Source organism: Lepisosteus oculatus, chromosome 4 (genome assembly GCF_040954835.1).
Source record: "Lepisosteus oculatus isolate fLepOcu1 chromosome 4, fLepOcu1.hap2, whole genome shotgun sequence".
NCBI classification, from domain to species: Eukaryota; Metazoa; Chordata; class Actinopteri; order Semionotiformes; family Lepisosteidae; genus Lepisosteus; species Lepisosteus oculatus.
In genome coordinates, this window is record NC_090699.1 from 3576857 (window position 1) to 3599003 (window position 22147).

At 41.7% G+C, this 22147-nt stretch overlaps 3 protein-coding genes across 4 annotated transcripts in view; 1 reads left to right on the forward strand and 2 right to left on the reverse strand.

The window, feature by feature from the left end:
- LOC107076098 (butyrophilin subfamily 1 member A1-like) overlaps positions 1-22147 on the reverse strand; it is a 244514-nt gene that overhangs the window by 1996 nt on the left and 220371 nt on the right. The gene's annotated exons all lie outside the window — the stretch shown is intronic.
- LOC138216041 (butyrophilin subfamily 2 member A2-like) lies at positions 1190-13103 on the reverse strand. The gene is made up of 9 exons (XM_069188230.1): positions 12898-13103; positions 12088-12162; positions 8209-8556; positions 7432-7698; positions 5309-5416; positions 3719-3736; positions 3384-3410; positions 1323-1359; positions 1190-1220 (listed from the first exon to the last, which is right to left on the reverse strand). The coding sequence occupies exons 1-9, from the start codon at positions 12905-12907 to the stop codon at positions 1190-1192; spliced, it is 921 nt and encodes a 306-aa protein (XP_069044331.1). The 5' UTR covers positions 12908-13103.
- On the forward strand, positions 16006-21986 carry LOC138238278 (uncharacterized). Of its 2 annotated transcripts, none has more exons than XM_069188416.1 (2): positions 16006-16425; positions 20415-21986. In XM_069188416.1, exon 2 carries the CDS (start codon positions 20473-20475, stop codon positions 21388-21390), a length of 918 nt encoding a protein of 305 aa, XP_069044517.1. In that variant the 5' UTR covers positions 16006-16425; positions 20415-20472; the 3' UTR covers positions 21391-21986. The 2 variants fall into 2 exon arrangements, with proteins under 2 accessions (XP_069044517.1, XP_069044518.1); XM_069188417.1 differs by lacking the exon at positions 16006-16425 and adding an exon at positions 16436-20229.

A 22147-nucleotide genomic window follows, 5' to 3' on the forward strand; every position in this document is an offset into this window, starting at 1 on the left:
CCTACCTGCAGCACTGCACAGCCACTGCCATTCTGAAACACAGCAATACAGACTGTTAATCACAGTCACACACTGGAACACAGAGATACAGACACTGTGAATCACAGACACACACTGGAACACAGAGATACAGACACTGTTCATCACAGTCACACACTGGGACACAGAGATACAGACACTGTTAATCACAGACACACTGGAACACCGATATACAGGCACTGTTAATCACAGTCACACACTGGAACACAGAATTACAGACACTAAAAGTTACAATTACAAGAATTTCAGACATACATTATCAGTATAAAAGATCAGGAGCTCAGCTTCATTTACACTGAAACCTCCTTTATTGCTCATGTTCCAAGAATTGAAAAAATACATTAGTAATATAGAAATATTTAAGAATGGACTTCTGTGATGTATTATTTTTATGTTTTTTTGTTGCCCAGGTCTTCCTGATCCAACAGAATTGCCCTTTTGGGATTTCTCTGGCCCCAGTTCCCCAGTTTAAATACCCCTCTGTCCTCCACACACACTGACAGGGAGAGAGCTGGAGCCCAGCAGGAGCTGTGACTTTACACACAGTGGACTTACGCAGGTCAGGGATGGGGCTGCCTTCACCTGTACAGAAGGAAGGAGAGGGTCAGTACTGAGCTGTAGTGTCCTGGGGGACACTGTGTCCAGCACAGACAATACTGGGGTTATACCCCAGACAGGTGAACAGGGACACATATTATTATCATATTATTCTTATTTTGTAGGCTCACGAGGTCAGCAGTGAAATAGTGTTCTTACCATCAGTTGTGTAAATATTTTAATAACTGATTTTGTTATCTCTGTTTATTAAAATGCTCCACTGTGTACGACTCATGATTTGTACCCATGACATGTAGTCTCCTACAGACTGTGAGCTTTTCATAGTAAAAAGGTTTTGATTTAGGTTGGGTGATTTTATAGCTCAGTCAGTCCAGCACAGACATGACTTCACTGGCTGAATGACAACATGATCACTGTGGAAGGAGATGAGGTTTTCCACAGGAATATGATGTGAACCTGCAGTGAAACTCAGTTTACACTGATTCACATTCTCCTTACTCTTTTATCAGTGTATTTCTCACCAGGAATCAATACTCATTAATATTAGTGCTCAATAGCAGTACTGTGGCTGTATCTTCAACAGGAAACAGACCTACCTGCAGAACTGCACAGCCACTGCCATTCTGAAACACAGAGATACAGACACTGTTAATCACACTCACACACTGGTAATAAGATGTCAGTACAGTCAGTGCTGTCAGATAGCAGAGTTTCATACAGTGTACATACGTGATTTTGGGATAGGAGCTCGCTTCACAGCATCTGCAGAGAAAGAGTAGATCTTTATTGTATTAAAGACCATTGTTGCTTCTTACCTGTTATTATACCAGAGTTTATACTACAGTCTGCAGTCAGTTCATTTCTGTAACGTAATCTTTCCGGACCCTATGCGGACGACACAATCCGAAGAAGTGGGGAAACACTAGGAAAACGTCATACAGGAATACGGGGCTGAAAACAGGGGGGGCGTGTCCAAAGTGCGCTGGTGCACGGGGAAGGTGTGGCCGGGGCAAACAATCCAGAAGTAATCCATAGAGGGAATCCAAAAACACAAGAATAAGTCCATAGCCAGGTGATCCATCCAAACAAGGAATTAAAAACACGAACCGGGTCGGAACCGGCGGACAGGGAACGGGAACAGAGGTTAAAACCTTAACGGGACCAGGCGCTTCCTGGATGAACGTCAGCGCCTGGCTTTTAAGGTGGGCTGGGAAAAGGTGCACAGAATCAAATCCAAAGTGAAAGAGCCGGAGTGCCCTTAAGGAGGAGGGACTACAATTGTGACAATTTCAGGATCCCCAGTCTCCACTGCAGTGTGGATCAGAGTGTCAGTAAGTGTGAGCAGCAGTGGCTGTAAGACTGGAGTCTCACTCAATAAGACTGAGCAGCACAAGGCAATAAGACACACAGACACATCACAGGACACCCTGGAGTCTGGTGCTTGAGCCATTGAGAGAGATAAGAAATAAACACAGTCTGCTGTCCACAGCAGTGAGCTGTCTTTGACTTTCTGTATTGACTGCTCTAACACTGCCTGACTGACCAGTATCACTGACTGAGTGTCCTATACCCACAGTGACCAGTATCACTGACTGAGATACAGAGATGTCTTGCTCACTGGTCACACCGCCTGATCTCTGGACATCAGCTGGACAGTGAGAAATGACCAGTCACACACCATGGTGCGCACATGTCCACACCAGGCCTGATCCAGGAAGACTGACACACAGACAGTATCAGTCTGACACAGACAGGGGCCCAGCTGGCTGAACACAAGCAGTCAGAGCAGTGTCACACTGCTGAGCATCTATTTTCAAAGAAGGGGACCCTATGCAGGTATGATCACATGTAAACAGCGAAATCCAAGGTCAAGGTCTTAAAACTAACAAAAGGTCAAAAACCAAAAGGGAAATTTAAACTAAAAAATCCAAGACAAAATCCAGAAATCAAGGTGGATAAAACAAGCTCAAAATCCAAAAACCTAGAGGTAGTCTTGGGAAGATATCACAATGAAAGAACCATGTAGCTCTCAAGGTCTAACCCAGTACTGAGCACTGTGGACACAGAGCAGGGTTCAGGTAGGCTGGAGGGGAGGCCTGATGATGGGTTACTGAGGTCTGATTAACCTACACCTCCCCAGAGCAGATGAGGTACATGCAATCGGCTTGGGTGCCCTCTGGCAGGATGCTGGTACTGTAACAACCAGCTGTGTTGTTCCAGCTCTACAGACACTGTGTGTAACAACAGGACACAGGCAGGACCCCCACAGTGTCAAGATACAGACTGTTCACTCAGGACAGGGGGTTGATGGCCTGTTGTCAGTCTGAAAGGAGACTCTTCAGACAAGAGTGGAGAACATGTCTTTGACTCATTAGAAGAGAGCAAAGAAGACTGATATTCATACAAGCAGCATTTCTTACTTTATAGTTTGTGCTGCCAGTTAGTTTCTTTCACCCATGCAAGTGGTCTAAAACTAAAGTTTTCATTAAAATATTAACTTTGAAAATGTACATTGGGACCAAAGTGAGAGGAAGTCAAAACTTATTTACATTGTTGTACAGGACTTTCTCTATTTCTCTGTAGCTTCTATTGCTTTTGTAAATCTTCACAACTGATCAAATACCTGTGTCTATTACTGAAAAAAATAAAAGAAGGATACACTTCAGTGCAATATAGTTCGTCACAGTAGAGTACAGTAAACTGCAGAACAACAGTGCACTGAAATATAATTCATCAGTGTTTATATTGGTGGATCTGATATCTCACAGACACAGAAAATTACTTACCCAGTTCTGTGAGGATGACAGGAATGGCTGGAAATAATAAGACATAATTTAGCCAGAGTTCTGGTGTCTGATGACACTCAAATTGGTTTAAGTTTTCAATTTCAAATTGGTTTAAGTTTTCAATTTCAAATTGGAAGTTAATAGCTCCTTCCATAAATATACTGTCAATTATAAGAAAAGTGTAAATACAGTATAAAAGTTGTTCTACGTGGACCTTGTATTATAATAACATACAGTACAATTCGGTTAGAAAACTGGTGCAGGATCATTTACAGAGGAGCTCCTGCTGAAATCACTACAGGACAGAGCACAGAGAGTCTGACTGATTTACTCACCATTGAGTTTCTCCTCCCCTGTAAAGAAACACAGACAGGACAGTCAGTGACACAGGACCGGGGCTGCAGAAGCTGAAAAAAATACATTAGCCATGTTTTCTATTACAGATATTCTATATTTCACTGAACAAAAGAACATAAGAGACAGAATCCTTGCAGGTCGTTCTGCCTGTCTAGCCATACGTTTGACAGTAATTGATCCACAGATCTTATTTAACCCTTTCTGTTGTAAACTTCCACAGAACTGACCCCTCTTACCTCAGTTCTCTCTGATAGAATGGAAAGTCTGTCACTCTCTCCAGGTCATCTGTGATTTCTGTGATAGATTAGCAGGTCTGACACTCTCTGCCATTCATCTGTGATTTCCCCTTTAAGGGTCCCCACCCCCTCCTGTCACATGATCATGTTTGACCAATGAACACAGAGCTCATGAATACACTGTGCCAGACTGAGGGAAAGTCACTGCCATCAGGGGTGAAATAGACAGGAAGGGTTGGGGGTCTTTGAATGGGCTTGACTATGGTGACAAAGATAGATACTCTGGAATCAGAGGACTGCACTGCTCTGTAAGTGAAGCCTTAAACCATTGCAGCTGTGTGTGGTTGTCAAATCTTATTCTAATATTAAAATGTAAATATTTATTTACCTGTTAGTGCCTTTCTGCATTAATCATACTGTACAGTAGCAATAAACAATCTCATGAAATACAATGATTACACACAACTCTGCACAAACTACTGTACACTGTTTCACAATATTGTGTAACACTAACATAAATATTTTTCACAGAATTATTAGAAATTGTGTATAAATAGTAATTAGAAAAAAGTTAATTTTATTTTACATGTTGCTTATTAAAAATATACTATACACAGAGGCTTTAAGAACATATTGTACTGTAATTTATAGCAATTGTAACAATCCTGGAGCCTGAGCACCTGACCTTCATCGTCCAGCTTGCCCTCACTTCTCTCTGTAAACAGAGTCCAGTTTCCTCTCTCTGTCTCTCTGGCCATCACTCTCTCCCTCTTTACCTTCTTCCTTCCTGTCCTATCTGAGTGACCAGCACGCCTGTGTCCCTAACAAGGACAAGAAGCCAGTTCACTGCACTCCCAGTTCACTGCCTCTCTTGTCCTCCTGCAGAGGGAAACTACAGAGATTCGCTACAACATGTTGTATTTTCAAGACGTGATCATTAGGCTAAGGAGAAAGAACAGATTAAATTAAGCCGTTTTCACAACTGTCACCTGTTGATTTGTTTTGAGCAGCGAAGGGCTGATTGTGGCTCACTGGTATAATGCAGTGAGTTTATCTCAGGGTTTGATGTGTATTATAGATGTTTGTACTATAGATGTTTGTATTATAGATGGCTGCATCTGTAACTCTCCTGGCGGGTAGTTCTCTATCAAGACTAGAAGATGCTCTGGTTTTTGAGCTAAAAGTTTTAGTTTTTTAGTTCCTACTGGCTGCATTATTAATTGTAAGTTGTTATCAAGAGTAATGTCCTGAGCTGCTCATACACAGAGGGATTATAAATCCTTCCTGTCACAAACATTCAGACACACGTGTCTATATATAATGAGCACATACTGTCCATTCTTCTCCACTGGATCACCAGAAGTACTGATGCTGCTACAGTAACAGCTGCTGTTAGGAAGAGAGCCACCATCCATCCAGAGGGAGCAGGGAAATAGTCTCCTGGAAAACAGGACAGGAATATTATCCCACAGGCACTGACACACAACTATTAGGGTTTGTTACTAATAGTGTGAAGTATATTTTTTTCAATTTCTAATATTATGTACACATACTGTAGAATTAATGTTTAGCTGTACACTAAATAGACACCCTGAAATATTATACTCTTCTGGGAAATATTGTTTTATAATCATTCACTTTTTATGTTTATTGTAGTAGTATTGTACATTTTGTATGGGTGTGAGTGATACTCCAATGCTCCTCTATTCGTACTGTCGTGCTGGTATGATTCTTTATTTGTATGGTTGTGGTGTCACTCTGCAGTGGGTAGTATTATTCTGTTAGGGTCCATGTGTGTCAGGTCTCAGTTTTCTGTACACATGTCAACCAGGAAGCCTGGATCATTATGTCTTGTAAATGAATTTACAACCTACAAACAGCATCAAGCAACATCACAATAAGATGAATTTCAACTAATTCATATACATTTTATTTAAATGAACTGGTTTTTTTTTCAAAACAGAATAGTATAATACGTGAAGGAGTTTGTTGGATTTCACAATGTTACACAGTGTCCTTCTTATAAAATGACATTCATATTACATTCATATAGTCCAACCGACACAGACAGCTGTCAGGTCTTCCTTATCACTGACCTCTGTCAGACTGGTCAAAGGTCATTAAACAGTCATGTGTGACCAACTCAATGTTTGACTACATCTGCCTGCGAGACAGATTAGATGGATAAACATCATACACCTCAGATCACAAACTCAGCAGAGAAATCTGTGTGAGCCAAGTGAGCCACCAGCACAAAAGACTACAGTGTGGAGCAGGAACATCTCTCTAGACAGGGAGCCATAGGACTGGAGCCAGTTGAAGTGTCTCAGTCAGGGAGACTGGTTGAGCCCAGATGCTGAATCACTCCAGCTGATGTGATGATGTCACAATGGAGCCAGACTGAAGCACAGAGCTCTGCTGTTGAGAGGCAAAGATCCAGTCATTACGCCTGGAAAATTTAAATAGTCACAGTGCTCTTCAAATGACTGAGAGAGGTCTCCTACTAGACTTGATGGGTCTTCTGTAATGAAGACAGTTCAGTTCAGTAGAAAGCCTGTCTTGTTGGAATCTAGTTTGTGGGGTCCTGTGTGTTTGAAAACATCTTCAAGCTGATAGACTATGCCTGAGCACCACTGTATACATGTTATCTGCATTTGACTGTACCAGTACACCTGTCTCATGGGTATTTTAGAACACTCTTACTGACACGTGATAATAAAGGGAAAGTAACACTTAACTTGTTTAAAGATAGAATATGAGAGAATAACATTGGTAAAATGGTTAAGAAAATGTGGCAGGAAGTACATCACGACTGTCAATGAAATGTGAAGGAGAATTCAGGAGTTTATTTTCTTTTCTGTAGAGATTTGCTTTTGCATAAACTAATTTCAAACCTACGTGTATATATTGTTTTCTTTCTATATGGCTGGTATACACAAGACAAATCTGTATACTGGAGAGAGGGGATCTCTCTGAATGGACTGACAGTTGAAGTCTGATCTTTTAGATTCTATGTCAACAATTATATGAAAAGAATTATACGAGAAAGATAATCATCAGTAGGTGTTACCAGAAAAAAAATAACAGAGAATATTGAAATTGTATCTGATCCAAAATAATACTTGTTCCTTTGCAGCATACTTATGTTGATGCAGCTACCCACCTGAAATTGATATGTTCTTCTTAATGTTTTTATAACAATAAATCCCATCATTTAGGCTTAACGACAACAGCACCATGACATAAGATGGTTTTATTATAATATAATTCATTCTAAATTGCTCAATTTCAATCAGCTAATTGATTGAAGCATATGTTTGTTCAAACATTTCAAGATATCTGCTTCAATTATATGGCTGAGAAGATTGTTCTAGACATATACAAAAACATTTTCATATATAAAAGTGTCCACTATTAAGTCTACTATCTGAATTCGAACTCAACTCTGTACTCACTGGGTATGTAGAGCTGAGATTCCCAGTCTGCCTCAGGCTGTGTGCTTCTCACCAGGCAGGAGAAGATGTTGGACTCCTGTTTGACTGGGATGTAGCTGCTGACACTGAGGAACCCCTGACTGTCCGTGTCCACTGTGGGGGGCTGTGATGTCACCTCGTTTCCATCCCTGTCTGTCCAGATCACTGCAGGTTGAGGGAACCAGCCCTCTGATCTGCACAGCAGCTGGGCCTGATCTCCTCCAGGGGAGTGGAGAGACACCGACACAGCTGACAAGATTTAAAACATTGTCACATAGTCTTTCAAACTTCTGGAAACTGGAATACAGTATAATAATCTAATTTGTGTTATTAAGTGGCTCAACAAGTAAAGATGAGCTTATTCTTTTCAGGAAAACAAGACAATTAAGTGTTCTGTTCAGAGTTTCTGAGTGAACACAATTCAAGAGAAGGTTTTGGTTTTTCACTTAAAACATCCACAATTACTTTTAGAAAGTTCCACTTTCAAACATCACTAAGGTCTGAGATGTTTGTCATGTGATTTGTCACTGCTGGGATCAGAGTCAGACAGGCTTTGTACTATTGTCAACTTTATCAGTCTGTGTTTGAAGTGCTCTTCAGTGAAAGTTATCATTACAATTACATATAGCATCTATCAGTGATATTCAATACCCTCACATTGCCATGGACTTGTTATCATACTAATGTATTATAGAATTGCTATTATGCAGCAAAGCTATGATTTTGTGGATAATGGTTAGTTAAATTTCAAACACTCACCTCTAACAGACAGGTCAATAACAGTGTCATCTTCCCAGAGATCAGACAGCACCATACATCTGTACTCTCCATGATCAGAGCGGGTGATGTTTCTCAGTGTTAAAGACACGTTGCCTCTGGAGAGCTCATTGGAGAACAGCTCCACCCTTCCCTTGTAGGCTGGGTCCTGTCTGTCAGAGTTATACCTGCTGTTCTGGTACAAACACACAGGGGCTGTATAATCTCCTCTAAACCACCTGATCTCCAGGTCCTCTACACTCTCTCTGGGTGAGAGGTAACAGGGCAGGACAGCGTCTTCACCAGGGGACACAACTACAGGAGCAGCTGGACCAACAAGCTGTAACACCTCTGGAAGAGAAAGAGCACACAGTCTGCATGAGCCTCCCCCTCTACACAGCTGCTCACAGTGTGAGCTGGTCCAGCACTGTCTCAGGATCAGCCCCACACTGACCCCAGGAATGTCACTGGTGAGGATTTAGTGATGTTTTAGCTTTAACCCACTTGGATTGATTGGAAACCCTTCTGTTGTATTTTCTCATAATGAAGCAAACCTACCAGTCCTGGATTGATATTATACTCATTTTCAAGCAGACCTATTATCCCGAGTTAATGACGTTAAGGAATGTCAGTAAGTTACTATTTAGGGATGTTATTGTTTCATGGGTTAAGCTTTAAGTGTTTGTCTTTGTTTTAAAACTGTATACAAAGTGTACACTGGAGGCTGTGAGGGTCAGATATGAATACTGAATTCTTGTCAGTCAAATGTATCAGGTTGTCAGGTAAATAACATTAATATTGTTATAGTTCAGGTGGGCAGCTGCGTCAGCATGTGTAGTCTGCAAAGGAACAAGTAATACGTTTATTCCATGTGTTCATTCTCAAGATACTGTATAGCACCTCATGGGTGAGAGGGGTGAGGGGTGAGGGGGGGCGTCTTCTCGCCTCCATAACTAAAATGCCAAATAGGAGTGGCTTAAGCGACATACACAGTCGTGTAACTGACAGTTTGAGGTAGCCTATCGTGTAAATTTCGCTTTGTTGCTGATAGGTTAAGCTTTCGAAACTCTGCCCCAAAGTCATGTGACTGATTTTTCACCCTGTTTCGTTGGTTAAACGCAATGATCACAAGCACCACCATGGTAACTGGGATGTGTAGTTTTTAATTCCGTTTGAATTATAACTGTACGTACTGTCTTCATATTTGGCCAGGGCTTTAAAGAGAGGGCGCACCAAAAAATTTCGGTGCCGTCGTCTCCGCTTTAAAAGTACCCCCGTGCTGGAAGAATTTGACCTTGGAACGTTTGCCCAGCATACCTTAAGCTCTGTGAAGTTGCCCCCCTCCCCACAAACAACACAAACATTGAAACCCCCCACATTCATTAGTGCTGCGTTTGTACTGGTTTGTGGTGTTGAAGCAGCATGTGTTCATGCTCAAGATATTGTATAGCGCCTTGTTTTTTCATGAGTGTGACATCACTCAGCCCCCCTACAGCAGGGCAGGAGAAGCAAACCAGCCTCATCTGTTAGTGCTCTGTTTGTGCTAGGTTGTGCCGTTGAAAGTAGCTTCTGAGCTGCTTTCGTTCCCGATATACAAAGTCTTATTTTTCAAGTCATGTGACTGCCTAGACAACACCTACTGTTTGCTTTCTCAGCCAGTCCGGAGGCAGGGGGATGTGAAATGACATCTGTCTCCAGTATCTTAATGCACCACAAGAGCTGCCATTTGAGCCTTTAAGAGGGAACTTTAGCAAGCAATTGTATTTTCTAAAAAGAATATAAGTAGCATGTCATGATACCTCATAGCTGTGTTATCTAAAGAGCTTCTCAATGTATCCTTTTTAAATACATATGGAATTCAAAACGTCTTTCTGTTAGCTGAGTTTTTAAAGCCGGGCCTTTCCCCATGGCCCTGGTGCTTCTGAAGTGTTTTTCTGGAAGGCTCCTCTATCCTGTCCCTGGGGCAGAAGGTTCTTCCCTGACCTGAGAATTGCCTGACTAATTATCTTCGCAGTAAAGGGGCTTTGTGTCTGTGCAGCTCTTCTTCATTTGAGAGGTTAGAAGGAACTTCATTTGTGTTGCTGGGGCACATTAAAAACATACAGGTATCATAAAAACAAATCACACAATATTAAAAGTCAACAGTCTAGAGTGTTATACAATACTGTATATAAATATTGACATTACCCGATAGGCTTATTAAACAGGTGAATATATTATAAGGACGCTGGTGAAAAAGAGGAAGGAGGTGAGGAGATATGTCCCTGAATCCAAGCATCTCCTTTTTCATGGTGAAGAAGGAGACAGAGGGAAACCCTAAGACTTCAGCGGACTAATGGACGCAGGTGTGAAGCTGGACAGACCCGCAGGGACATGTCCTGATCCAGGTTGGAAAAGGATATACAGAGGGGATGATAGAACCCAGGAAATATCATTGTCTTTTCATACAGTGACCAGAAATGCACACTTACAAATACAAAAACTACAATAAAACACACTTTGAAATCCTACAAGATGCTGTGTGTTCTACAATAACACAGGTCTTTAAGAGTACGCTGTCTAGAGCTCACTATTCTACCACTGAGAGACACCACTGAGAGACACAACCTGCTCTGGTTGGAGATACTAAGAGACCCAAACCAGGATGCTGAATGTAAGGACCGAATCTATAAAACATCTATAAATTGTTTGCAGTGAGAGTTCTTGTACTGTTATTGATAATTATGGCTTTAGAGCTGTGAGTGTTCTTGTACTGCTATTGATGATTATGGCTTTAGGTCTGTGAGTGTTCTTTTGCTGCTATTGATGATTATGACTTTAGAGCTGTGAGTGTTCTTGTACTGCTATTGATGATTATGGCATAAGGGCTGTCCGTGTTCCTGTATTGATGAACCATTTATTTTGTTTTAGTAACATTCAAGTGAAGGAAATGATCTTGGTACCACAGGCCTAAGCTGTCAAGTGTAGAATGGAGCTGTGTGGGTTCTAATGCCCCAGTATAGTGACGGGGACACTGCTGTCTTTCGGATGAGACGCAAAACTGAGATTCTGACTCTCTGTGGTCATTAAAAATGGCATTTTTGAGTCGGGGTGTCACCCTGTTGTCCTGGCCAAATTTTCCATTGGCCGTTACCAATCATGGCCTCTTAATAATCCCCATCTCTGAACTGGCTTCATCACTCTGTTCTCCTCCCCACTGAGAGCTGGTGTGTGTGGGGAGCGTTCTGGTGCACTATGGCTGCCGTCGCATCATCCAGGTGGGGCTGCACACTGGTGGGGGTGGAGGGGATCCCCATTACCTGTAAAGCGCTTTGAGTGGAGTGTACAGAAAAGCGCTATATAAGTGTAAGCAATTATTATTACCTGTGGACTGTCATCTGAGTGAGCTGAGAGCTTGAAGGGGACAGTGTGGATATTTGAGACACATGGGAGAGTATTGTGGCTCTACAATGACATGAACAACTGGAGCTAAACTTGCAGACAATCCTGGACATTATCATGAACACAGTGGTTTAATGAAGGAAACAAGAAGGAAACGAGGAAGAAGGGGATGAGTGTGGCAGAGACTGAAGGGGTTAAAGGGGAAGATATGTCTGATCCCTAAGGAACACCCTTGACCAGCTCCATGCCCATGAGGAATTCCACTGGGCACACAGGAGCCTCACTGAGACATGGTTAGTGAAATTGTCTAAGGAGTGAGAAAAGGCGTTCTCAAAAAACAGCTCCAGACTCCCCTGTCTCATCCTGGGTGATTTAAACCATTAAAAGATGAATAAAGACCTGCCTTCATATTGTCTGCTTGACCAGGGGACAGAAAACAGCCTCTGTTACAGTAATATAAAAACATGGCTAATGAAATGAGAGAGTCTCTCTTCACTGTACCTGATACTGAAGCAGAGGATTGGAGGAGAAGCAACAGAGTCACAGAGAGCCACTCTGAACTGTCAGACTTCATACCTGCAATACAGAAACACTGAGATTAGTCAGACAGCAGACCTGGAATAATGAAAGACTCTGTCATAATCTCTGATATAAAGAAACAATCTGATTAATCAGAATTCATCTCAGAATTCAGAATTCAGATTAGTCAGGATTCAGGAATTTTCTCTGACTTCTTAGAATGAATCTTTTAATGATAATTAATGTTTAGTCACAGTTCATATTCAGAAATATGGGCCTAATCAATTACATAAATAAAAACTTCAGTCAGATATAATCTACAGTAGGAAAGAGAAAAAAGTCAGATATTTCAAAGTTAGCATTTCAAATAATTAAAGAAAAAACACCTGATCTTGGTTTACATTTAAAAATCAACTCTGATAGGACAATATTCATCTCTAAAATTAACACTCTGCTCAGATTTAATATCTTAGATAAAGACATATTCTAACTGGTAGCCCTTTCCTTTAAATTGCAATTGCAACACTTTGAGTACTGAAACAAATACTTATTGTAAATGATCCAGCTGTAGTACAACAGTGAGGAGTGTTTCTGCTTCAGTCCTGACCTGACTGTTCACTCACACACTGCTGTACCTGACTGATCTCACTGTCACTCCAGCACACAGCAGCTTCAGTCCTGACCTGACTGTTCACTCACACACTGCTGTACCTGACTGATCTCACTGTCACTCCAGCACACAGCAGCTTCAGTCCTGACCTGACTGTTCACTCACACACTGATGTGTCTTACCTGATCTCATTGTCACTCCAGCATACAGCAGTTTCAGACTAAAGACTCAAAAACTGAATTTTCTTCAGCATATAGATCAGCATAGATCATATAGATCTTAGATCAGTGACTGTGTTGTCTCAGACCTGGTTTGTAATTATTATTATGTGCTGTAAGGTGAAGTCTTTTCTCCTGTTTAATCCTCCATCTTATTCACAGTAACTTCTGTTCACTGCTACAGGGACACAGTTCTCTTCCTTCTTTCACTTTACCTGAACAGACCTGTTCTTTCAGCACAGACTCACCCAGCCTGCAGAGCAATATTCCCATTGAGGTGAATCTGTGTCTGAGCAGTGAACCAAGGGCAGGAAAGCAGGTGGGAGTTTGAATCCTGTTTATTTTTTTTGTTTCTGTTGTAGTGGTTTGATGGGTTTACTGAGACAATTATTAATTGTAGCAGTAATCACGAGGTTGTTCGTTGGGGCTTTTAGAAAATCAATCGTCAGAACAACTAACAACGCACACACACGGGTTCAATACACTAGATACATTTATTAATGTGAACTGTGCACCAAACATATACTAGTCTGCCTGGATACAAGCGGCAGACCTTACTGTGAGGGTTATCAATATACAAGGTATATAATCTCGAAGAGATGCAAACACAAAGAGATACACAACAGAGAATATATGTCAATATATATCGTTCGGTTACCAAATCGCTAATCAGTGTTATTACCCACTGTTACTCTAAACTCGGAAGTAAATACATTACTCATGAATTAAATTGATAACAACTTGTGTTGAGGTACAATTGAATTCTCGAGACGCAATGTAGAACATGGGGTTTACTTATCCACTGTGTAAGGATTTGGAATTCCCGGCATGAACACCAAACCAGCTGACAGGCTCTGTTGCAGCCTCTGTTCCAGCGGTTGTCCAATGGGCGTTGTGTCGGCGTCCTCTGGCTACCGGCCAACCAGTCAAGGTACAGCTCGGAGTAGGACGGGCGGAGGAATCTGACTGCGGCGCGCAGGGTAGTCGTTGCTCCGAGGGGATCTACCAGCAGTCCGGCTGGCTAGTAGAAAGTCTCTATGCACAGAGTGTGACCGCGAGTCCTCACAAGTCACTCTCTTGCCTGGGAAGAAGCTGGTTCGTTCCCGGTCCAGCGCTGCTTCTGAATAAGCTATTCAGGTTGTCGACGAGGGTCCAACTGTAGGCTGCCGTTGATCAAGCGGAGCATTCATGTTGGTAGAATTCTGAGTACATACGGGATCCTCGGCCTCGCGCTTAGAACAAAGTCCAAGTCCTTTTGCAGACAACAGCAGTTGTCACATGATTGTCTCTGAGGATGCGCGAAAATGGCCAAGGAGAGCCCCGATCTGAGCTTGCGCTCCCTTTTTGATCAAGACCCAGATGTGTGCTGATTGGTTGAGAGTTTGGCGGGCATTGGAGACCCTCGTGGTATTACCACGCCCTGCCAGTCCCTGATTGGTTGGTCAAGGTGAGATATAAGTCACTTACTCTTGACACTTAGGAATGCAGTCCAGATGTCCATTCGGCACTCCCTAGACAGATAGGCGCCAATGGATGACCATTGATCATGATAGCCAGGCATAGCTAATTGCATCCCCGTCTGGGAGCTTGTTTCTTATCAAAAGAAAACATCTTAAATCAGCTTGCATGAATTCTTTCTCTGTGGCTGCACCACAGAGATGGAGGGTGAGATGGGCCTCCTTTAGGAGCATACCAACGCTTAATTCTGTCTTATTAACAAGCATTGCCGCTACATAGCTAAGCAGCTAAAAATATCACTTGAGAATATTTTGGAAACATTTTGACATATTTGTTAAAATCCAGGAGAGACCATTGCTTTGTTTTCTTTCACGTAGCCAGATATACAGTATATTCAGTTCACTATGTCTGTGGATATGACTTCATGTGGTTCACGCTTGAGGCACATTTTTGTTCAAGTTTTAAAACTACAGTACACACACTAAGCAACCACTTACTGTAGCTGCTTAGCTACCAATACCGGTCATATACAGTATGTATAATATATTTATATTTTAACATTTATGATGTTCAGAGACGTTATGCTCCTGTTATTTCTATACCCAGTTACCAACAGTTCTCTTTAGTCTTTAGTAGGAGAGAGATTAAATGAAGCAATAATTTCATGAACATCCAATGCATCACAAATACCACCTATCGATCTTCTTTGGCCAATGAATTACACACAATAACACACCACACAACTTTCACTGTATTATAAATAAATACTGCGCATTCTGAGTGGTGTGTCTCACTGCTGTGTTCAGACCCTCCCTATGGTGTCCCATATTCTGAAATACACACTGACGGCATACACACACTTTTTAAACATCATATTGTATTTAAAACCAAAACACTCAAACTGAGGACTTCTAAGTCTGAGATAAGATACTGTACAATTAATAGTAGTCAAAATCTAAAGAATAAAAATGAAGTGACACATGTTGGCTCAGTATTGAGACATGTGAGCTCAGTGTATGGGGGGAGCATTTAGGCAGTAATTACTGCAGCAAGTCTTTTTGGGAAGGTCTCTACTAACTGTGCACACCAGCTTGGTGTCATTTATGTCCATTATTCCTGTTGAATTTGCTCAAGGTGTCTCAAGCTGCTTGAGGATCACTCATGAACAGCACTGTCCAAGTATTTCCAGAGATTCCCAATCGGATTCAAGTCAGGGCTTTGACTGGGCCACTCAAGGAAAATCTCTTTTCTTTTCTTAACCCACGCAGTGTAGTCTGAGCTTGTGCTGCTTTTAAGTAGTTAGCAGACTGGAACATAGCATGATGCTGCCTCCACCCTGCTTGGCTGCAAAGGAACCAGCACACAGCCCCCCTGTCCAGCACCTGTGAGCCCCTTCTGTTCTCAAGGACCCCTCACTTGCAGAGCCCACAGGCCTGTAAACCTGCCTCATCATCACTAGAGACAAGATCTCTCTACTGGAGCCTCTACTGGAGCTCTCACATACTCTCCTTCCAGACTGGACTCTGGACAAATCTCTTTTCTCCCAGGAGGTCTTACTTAGTCAGGAGGAGGCTAATTCTACACACATCTTATCCTGACAGCTCCTTTCCCTCACTCAGGATCTCATTTCCTCACAGGCAGGCAATCAGGAGCTGAACTTCTCCTTTAAGAGAGAGAAGAGCCACATCCTGCAGCCTGTGGACAAGAGGAGCTGGGCTCCAGCTTGATATACCTGTTTCACAGGAAAGTCCCAGAGCTCCTGCGTTCTTGAACACTGATCTGTGCTCCAGCTGCATGATCACAACAACACACCCTGAAGCCACTGCCCAGTTTCCCAGAATCCTCTCCTGTCTCTCTGTGTTACAGCAGGAAGTGAAAGTTAAAATAGTCCATTTCTGCGATAAAGAGGGTGTCGGAAGTAAAGGCAGCAGGTTGCTTTTCAAATCTGATTATAAAGAGACCTCAGACAATCATATACTTCTTCCTGAGCAATAGAAACTGAGCTCAGACCACAATTTTCAGAGTATCCAGCCTGTAAGTATCCTATCATTTTTATACCAGGTAACAGCACAGTGTAACAGGTTAGGCGTTGTCCTGTAGCAGTCAGATAGTACAGCTATTCACATGACAGATTAATTATTAATGTGTATCTGAAGGTGGTTAATATGTTTATAAAATCTAGTTTTCCCTGAATTTTCACTGTATCGATTCTGACAGGTAAACAGTAATTTTCGCAGCTCCTACTGAAGGTTTTTCTTTTACTTTTGTGTTTCCTGGTGTTAAGGGCGTCTCCCTCTCTCTGAAAACTATCTCTCAACAAAAAAACACTCCAGTCTGTATTTAACCGTGTGAACATTCTGTCAGTATAACTCAGGTGACTGTGTGCTGTGTTAGAGTCCAGTTGTATAAGAACTTAATATATTTCTAAACCTTGTAGGTTTCATTCAGTATAACTTGCTTTTGAGAGGGAGAGATCAAGTCAGTATTTAATAAAAACCTGAAGAAGGCTCCACAGCCAAAACATTGTGTTTCTTTTTCTCAGTTCATCATAGAATAAACCTTTACTTGTTCTTTAATTTTTGTTACTGTGAGATCAGCTCCAGCAGTGTGTGAGTGAACAGTCAGGTCAGGACTGAAGCTGCTGTGTGCTGGAGTGACAGTGAGATCAGTCAGGTCCAGCAGTGTGTGAGTGAACAGTCAGGTCAGGACTGAAGCTGCTGTGTGCTGGAGTGACAGTGAGATCAGTCAGATCCAGCAGTGTGTGAGTGAACATTGCTGGACTTACAGTGATACATAATAAGAGACACAATTCCTGGGCTCTTCTCTCACATCTTCTCTCCTAGGAACAGCTGAAGAGACTTTGCACTTATTATAATAATAATAAACTTTATTTTATAAATCCCTGTCATCTCATCTTCAGGAAACTTATTTTTCCTAATTCCACTTTCCTCTGTCCATTCTGACCACTTACAAGGATCCTTCATAGTTATGGGCCCTTAATTATCATATACAAATTATGTGCACGTTTGCGTTAGGGAAAAGAAAAGTGCTTGTCATGTTTTTAACTTTGTTTTAAATCATGTTTTTAACTTTTTTGTTAAACAGATTAGTTTAAGTCTCAAAGAATGCCAGTGATATTTGGGAAAACATTATTGATGATGTTCTAGTTTGTGCACTGTGGTACAAGGATCAGTTTTTCTTTTAAATTTCACTTTAATTGATGATACTGGGAATTGGAATTTCAATCCAATTCAAGTTTATGTTCCTCAGGAGTAAATTTGTTTTATGACAAACACAAACATAGACAAGGATGTGACATCAGCTGCTACAGAGCAGCACCCTTCAAGTGTAAACCAAGTGTGATTCACTCCCTGTGACATCCTGCCCATTTGCCATGTCCTGTTAATCACAAGGTTATTGAAACACAGAGACACAATCCCTGGGCTCCTCCCTCATATCCTCTCCCCTGGAAATGGCTGGAGAGACTCTGCACTTGTCACTGGCCACTGGGAACACAGATACAGACACAGTCCTTGACTCAGAGTGAGTTCTTTCAATCTGATCAGAGACGTGTTTGGTTGATATTTATATACTGCATACTGTACTGCAGTGAGTAGAGTATTACAGTAGTCAATTAGTTAGAACACAAATGTGTTGATTTAGCTTTTCAGCCAAGTTAGTGATAGCATAGGGTGTAGTCTAGCGATATTTCTGAGGTGAAAAAAAAAGTTTTTGACAATATACTGCACATCTGGGTCGAACGAACACCCCAAGGTTTTTCAATTTAGACTGAAGTTCAAGTACAGAAGCTCAAGTACAAGTCAAACACAAACATGGACAAGGATGCGACACCAGTTGCAACAGCAACCTTCGAGTGTAAGCCACTCAGAAATCATAATCGTTCTTAAAATTCCTGCAGTACAGACCCTAAACCTCAGCTGGCACTGTGTGACAGCTGCAGGCCCAGTCCTGCCCAGGACTGGAGTACAGAACAGCCACACCCTGCTGCGCCCGTCACAGACACTCTCATCCTGGACAAGCTGGGAAAAGCAGTGAAACTGTGAGCAAAAGATTTCTGATTCATTTCTGAATCACCAGTGTGATTCATAAACAACACTGTGAGTGCTGTTCAGCCACATCAAGTTTAAGTTCAATACTTTATTGACATAATATTATTGCTATCACAGACGCATTCATACAGGACAAACCAGGAGAAGCAGCAGAACAAGTTCACTAGTACTTTATTGCTGTGCCAACTCATTGGAATTTAGTGTCATCTAAAGTGGAATTTGGTCTGGTGAGCTCATACAATTAAATACGTACGAAACAAATAAACAACATAAAGCCAATAACAGATCAGATTGGGCCTTGCTTTGGGTGATACTTATGATGGCCTATTTAGAAAAATAAAATTTGTCAATTGGTAACGAGCATTGGAATGCAGATTTTCACTTGGGTGTAAATTTATTTGGTTTTCTATTAAATAGTGGGCATGCTGAAAGCAGTGATTGGATGTCATTTTTGTACATTGAGTCTGTGTGTTGCTTTATGTCCTAAAACAGGCTGCAAAAAGGTCTCTGGGTTTATACCTTTGGGGTCTTGTGAGTCTTGTAGGGAAACTGTCTGGCTCGGATTGACCTGTGACTTCTTCAGATTTCTGAGAATTGCCAGGGAAAGGAAGTCATGAGGGTCATGGGCCATGAGGCAGTGATCAGAGTCTTCCAGTATCAACTGAGCTTCAGCCCCAGGCTGGTGTGGTGCTCCTAGTGATCTCTGGTGACCTCGGAGGACGAGGTCAGATTATTGTTATATTCCTGCGTGGAGTGAAACTCCTTTTCAGCCAGGCTGTGTTTGTAAATCCGAGAAATTTGTGTTAAGAAAGCTCCGGCCGATCAGTACAGAATCAGGGTCCAGGTGTGGCTCTTGCTGATGCTCCTCGGCCTGAGCCTCTACAGTGAGAGAGGTATGGGTGAGCAGGAGGGGAGAAGCAGCCCTCATGCCCCAGCAGTGATGGAAACTCCCCCAGCTGAATCACACTGGCTGAGGCTGCTGCTGCTCTGCTTGCAGTTGTCTGCTCTCCTGTTTGAAAAGCAAAGCAGAAATAACTGTAGCCTGAGCAGAGCAGGAATTCTGCAGTGAGAAGACACCTCCCAGGGGGGAGTTGGAAGTACTGTTTCCCTCCAGTCTTCTGTTTTTCAAGGGTGGTTACTGTTCTCCATGGTGAGAGTTGAGGTGAGAGACGTGCAGCAGGCCAGCTGTGGAGCAGTCTGTAACTGCTGTAGGGCTGCAACTACACCAGCTCTACAATACTCAGACACCATCACAGTGGGTATTAGTTAAATATTAGATAACTGGTAAAGGGTCTAGCAGTGCTGTGTGTAACGAATATGCTCCTGTGTATAATCTCAGGCGCCTGGGCTGAGGGAGGTCTCTTTTAGCTCAGCTGGCAAGTTCCCTGTTGCGTGAAACCGAAGACCTGGGTTTGTGCTCAGGCACTGAGGGATGAACTTTCAGGGCAGGAGCGGCAAGGATTTTATGTGCTATTAATAGTGTGCATGGATGCAGATAATTAGGTGTTTTTACTTACTGTCTCTGTTGCTTTACAGCATGAAAAGGTCTAGAATGAAGACTCCTGGACTGTGTTAGTGGATGTTCATTTTGTTCATGTTGCAGTGTGTTAGTACAGGCCTTAGGGACTGGTAGAGTAAGGGTCAGACACAGACTAGAGGTGGGAGTCCAGGAGTAAGAAGTGCAGAGGCAGCTGTGCTCGCAGGCTGCATCAAGGAGCAGAAGGATTTCCTACATACAGGCATGGAGCACAAAAACTGGAGTTCCCAGGTATTATGTCTGAAAATATATGTTAAAAACTACATAGTTTAAGATCTAAAATTGAAAAGTTCAAATTTTCATTTAGATGGCCTGCTGTAAGGAGTGTTAGATTTCTCATGTTTTGTAACTGCCCAACTGCATTTATCATCAGTTCTTTTTGTCTTAACAAGTTAACTAATTATCTGGCTTGACAGGTGAGAAGAATTCTTCACAGAATCTCCCCCTTCCAGAGAGAAAATAATAGCAGAGAAAATGCAGCACCGCACCAATGAACGGGGGTACTCAGAAAAATGTCTTCAGAAAGCACATCTGAAAATAGATGAATTGAAGACGATTGAATCAAATCAATACATCGACAAATCAAACATCCCTCAGTTCCCTGCACCTGTTGAATTCCACATCTCTAAACTGAGCCATGTGACAGGGATTAGTGGGCTAAAAGGAATTATTCAGGACTGTGGATTTAAACCCCAAAACAACACATCTGGGCTCCTGTATTGGAGTCTTGACATTGACAGCGATGACATTGTTGCAGCTGAGCAGCGATTTCTCAACTCCTGTTTCCCTCAGAGAACTGAAGCCCAGGCTGCACAGCAAAAACCTTTCCTGCACCTGTTCACCACATCTCCTGCCTTTGAGAAGAAATCTCGGTATGGGAACTTCAGATTTACTTTTCCCCTCCAGGAACTTCTTCATGAGTACAGACGTCAGGTCTGTGGTGGGACGGAGCCTGTCCTGAGGGTGTATGAAACTATCCTGTACAAGCAGGAGATTGTCTACTCTGTGGTTGTGCATAGCCCAGAGGTGCACAAGTTTGATGAGTTCCCTCTGCTTGATGATAATGCCCATGGTGTTTGTGCTGTTAAAGAAGGACTTGTGATCTGGCGCCCAGAAGCGATGAGTGAGACCCACAGACATGAGCTGAAGGAATCTAGTGAAAACACATTTTGTGTTTCGCAAATGATAGATCATGAATATTATGTTTGGGATCATGTGGTATTTGTCTTTCATTTAAGACCAGGTCAAACATTGTGTTTTACCCCCGAGAGGTTGAGAAATACTCTGACAGCATGTGAAAATGACAGAATAAAACTGAGAGGTAATGAGTTTGTAGATTTCAGTTCTGCAGTAGAGAGAGTCAATGAAATAAGAACATCTCCAGTTGAATAAGTGATTTTGTTAGATTATAGAAATTTTTAAAGTAAGTAGGAAAGCTGTAATTAACCAGGCTTATAAAGTTGTTCTTGTTTTAATATTTCAATTACAAGATTGTGAAAAACCAGGTCAAGAATTTGATGATGATATTACAGCTGACCTTCAACTAGAGATCGGTCTTAAGACTCGGTCTTTTGGTAATTGACACAGTAGGATTAATTAGTTTATTAATTGGTGAAGGGTTAGTAAATTAATTTTCACATGGGAGTGACTAGTTCCCAGTGATCTGGTATTTGATGAGCAGGTTTTGGGGTTTCAGCTTAGTCTGTGATACAATAAAAATATATTTTCTCTGTACTGCTTCATTATATTGTGAAATTTAAAATATTTATGCTTTCTGGGATAGTTTTTATGTGGGTTGGGTATGTTACAAAGGTGTATTAAAGGTGTAAAAATCATGTTGAAGGAGGTTGTATTTAATTTGTCAATAATGTCTGTGGGATGGATGGGATAATGAGTTCACTGTCACTATTCTCTGAGCTGTAGAATGAAACAGCATGGGATTTCTGTGCTTTTTCCACAGTATATATAATAGACAAACTTGCATGCTTTGTTCAGATATCATATTTCTAAAAATGTCTTTATTTCTCATTATAACTCTATCCATATAAAAATCTAATATTTGCTTGTTTTTCCATATTATTAAGCTTTGTTCCAATCATTATATCATTATAAGCACTTTCAACAAAATATTGATGATTTGGATAATGGG

Bases quoted from the DNA above. Each gene is read 5' to 3' on its own strand.
- LOC138216041 (XM_069188230.1), bottom strand. The intron at 8,557-12,087 runs GTACAGTGAAGA...TTTCTCTTCCAG, and splicing joins ATCCTCTGCTTCAGTATCAG to AGGTGTTACAGCTTGTTGGT. The intron at 7,699-8,208 runs GTGAGTGTTTGA...AAATCTTGTCAG, and splicing joins TATTGACCTGTCTGTTAGAG to CTGTGTCGGTGTCTCTCCAC.
- LOC138238278 (XM_069188416.1), top strand. From the start codon at position 20,473: ATGCAGCACCGCACCAATGAACGGGGGTACTCAGAAAAATGTCTTCAG.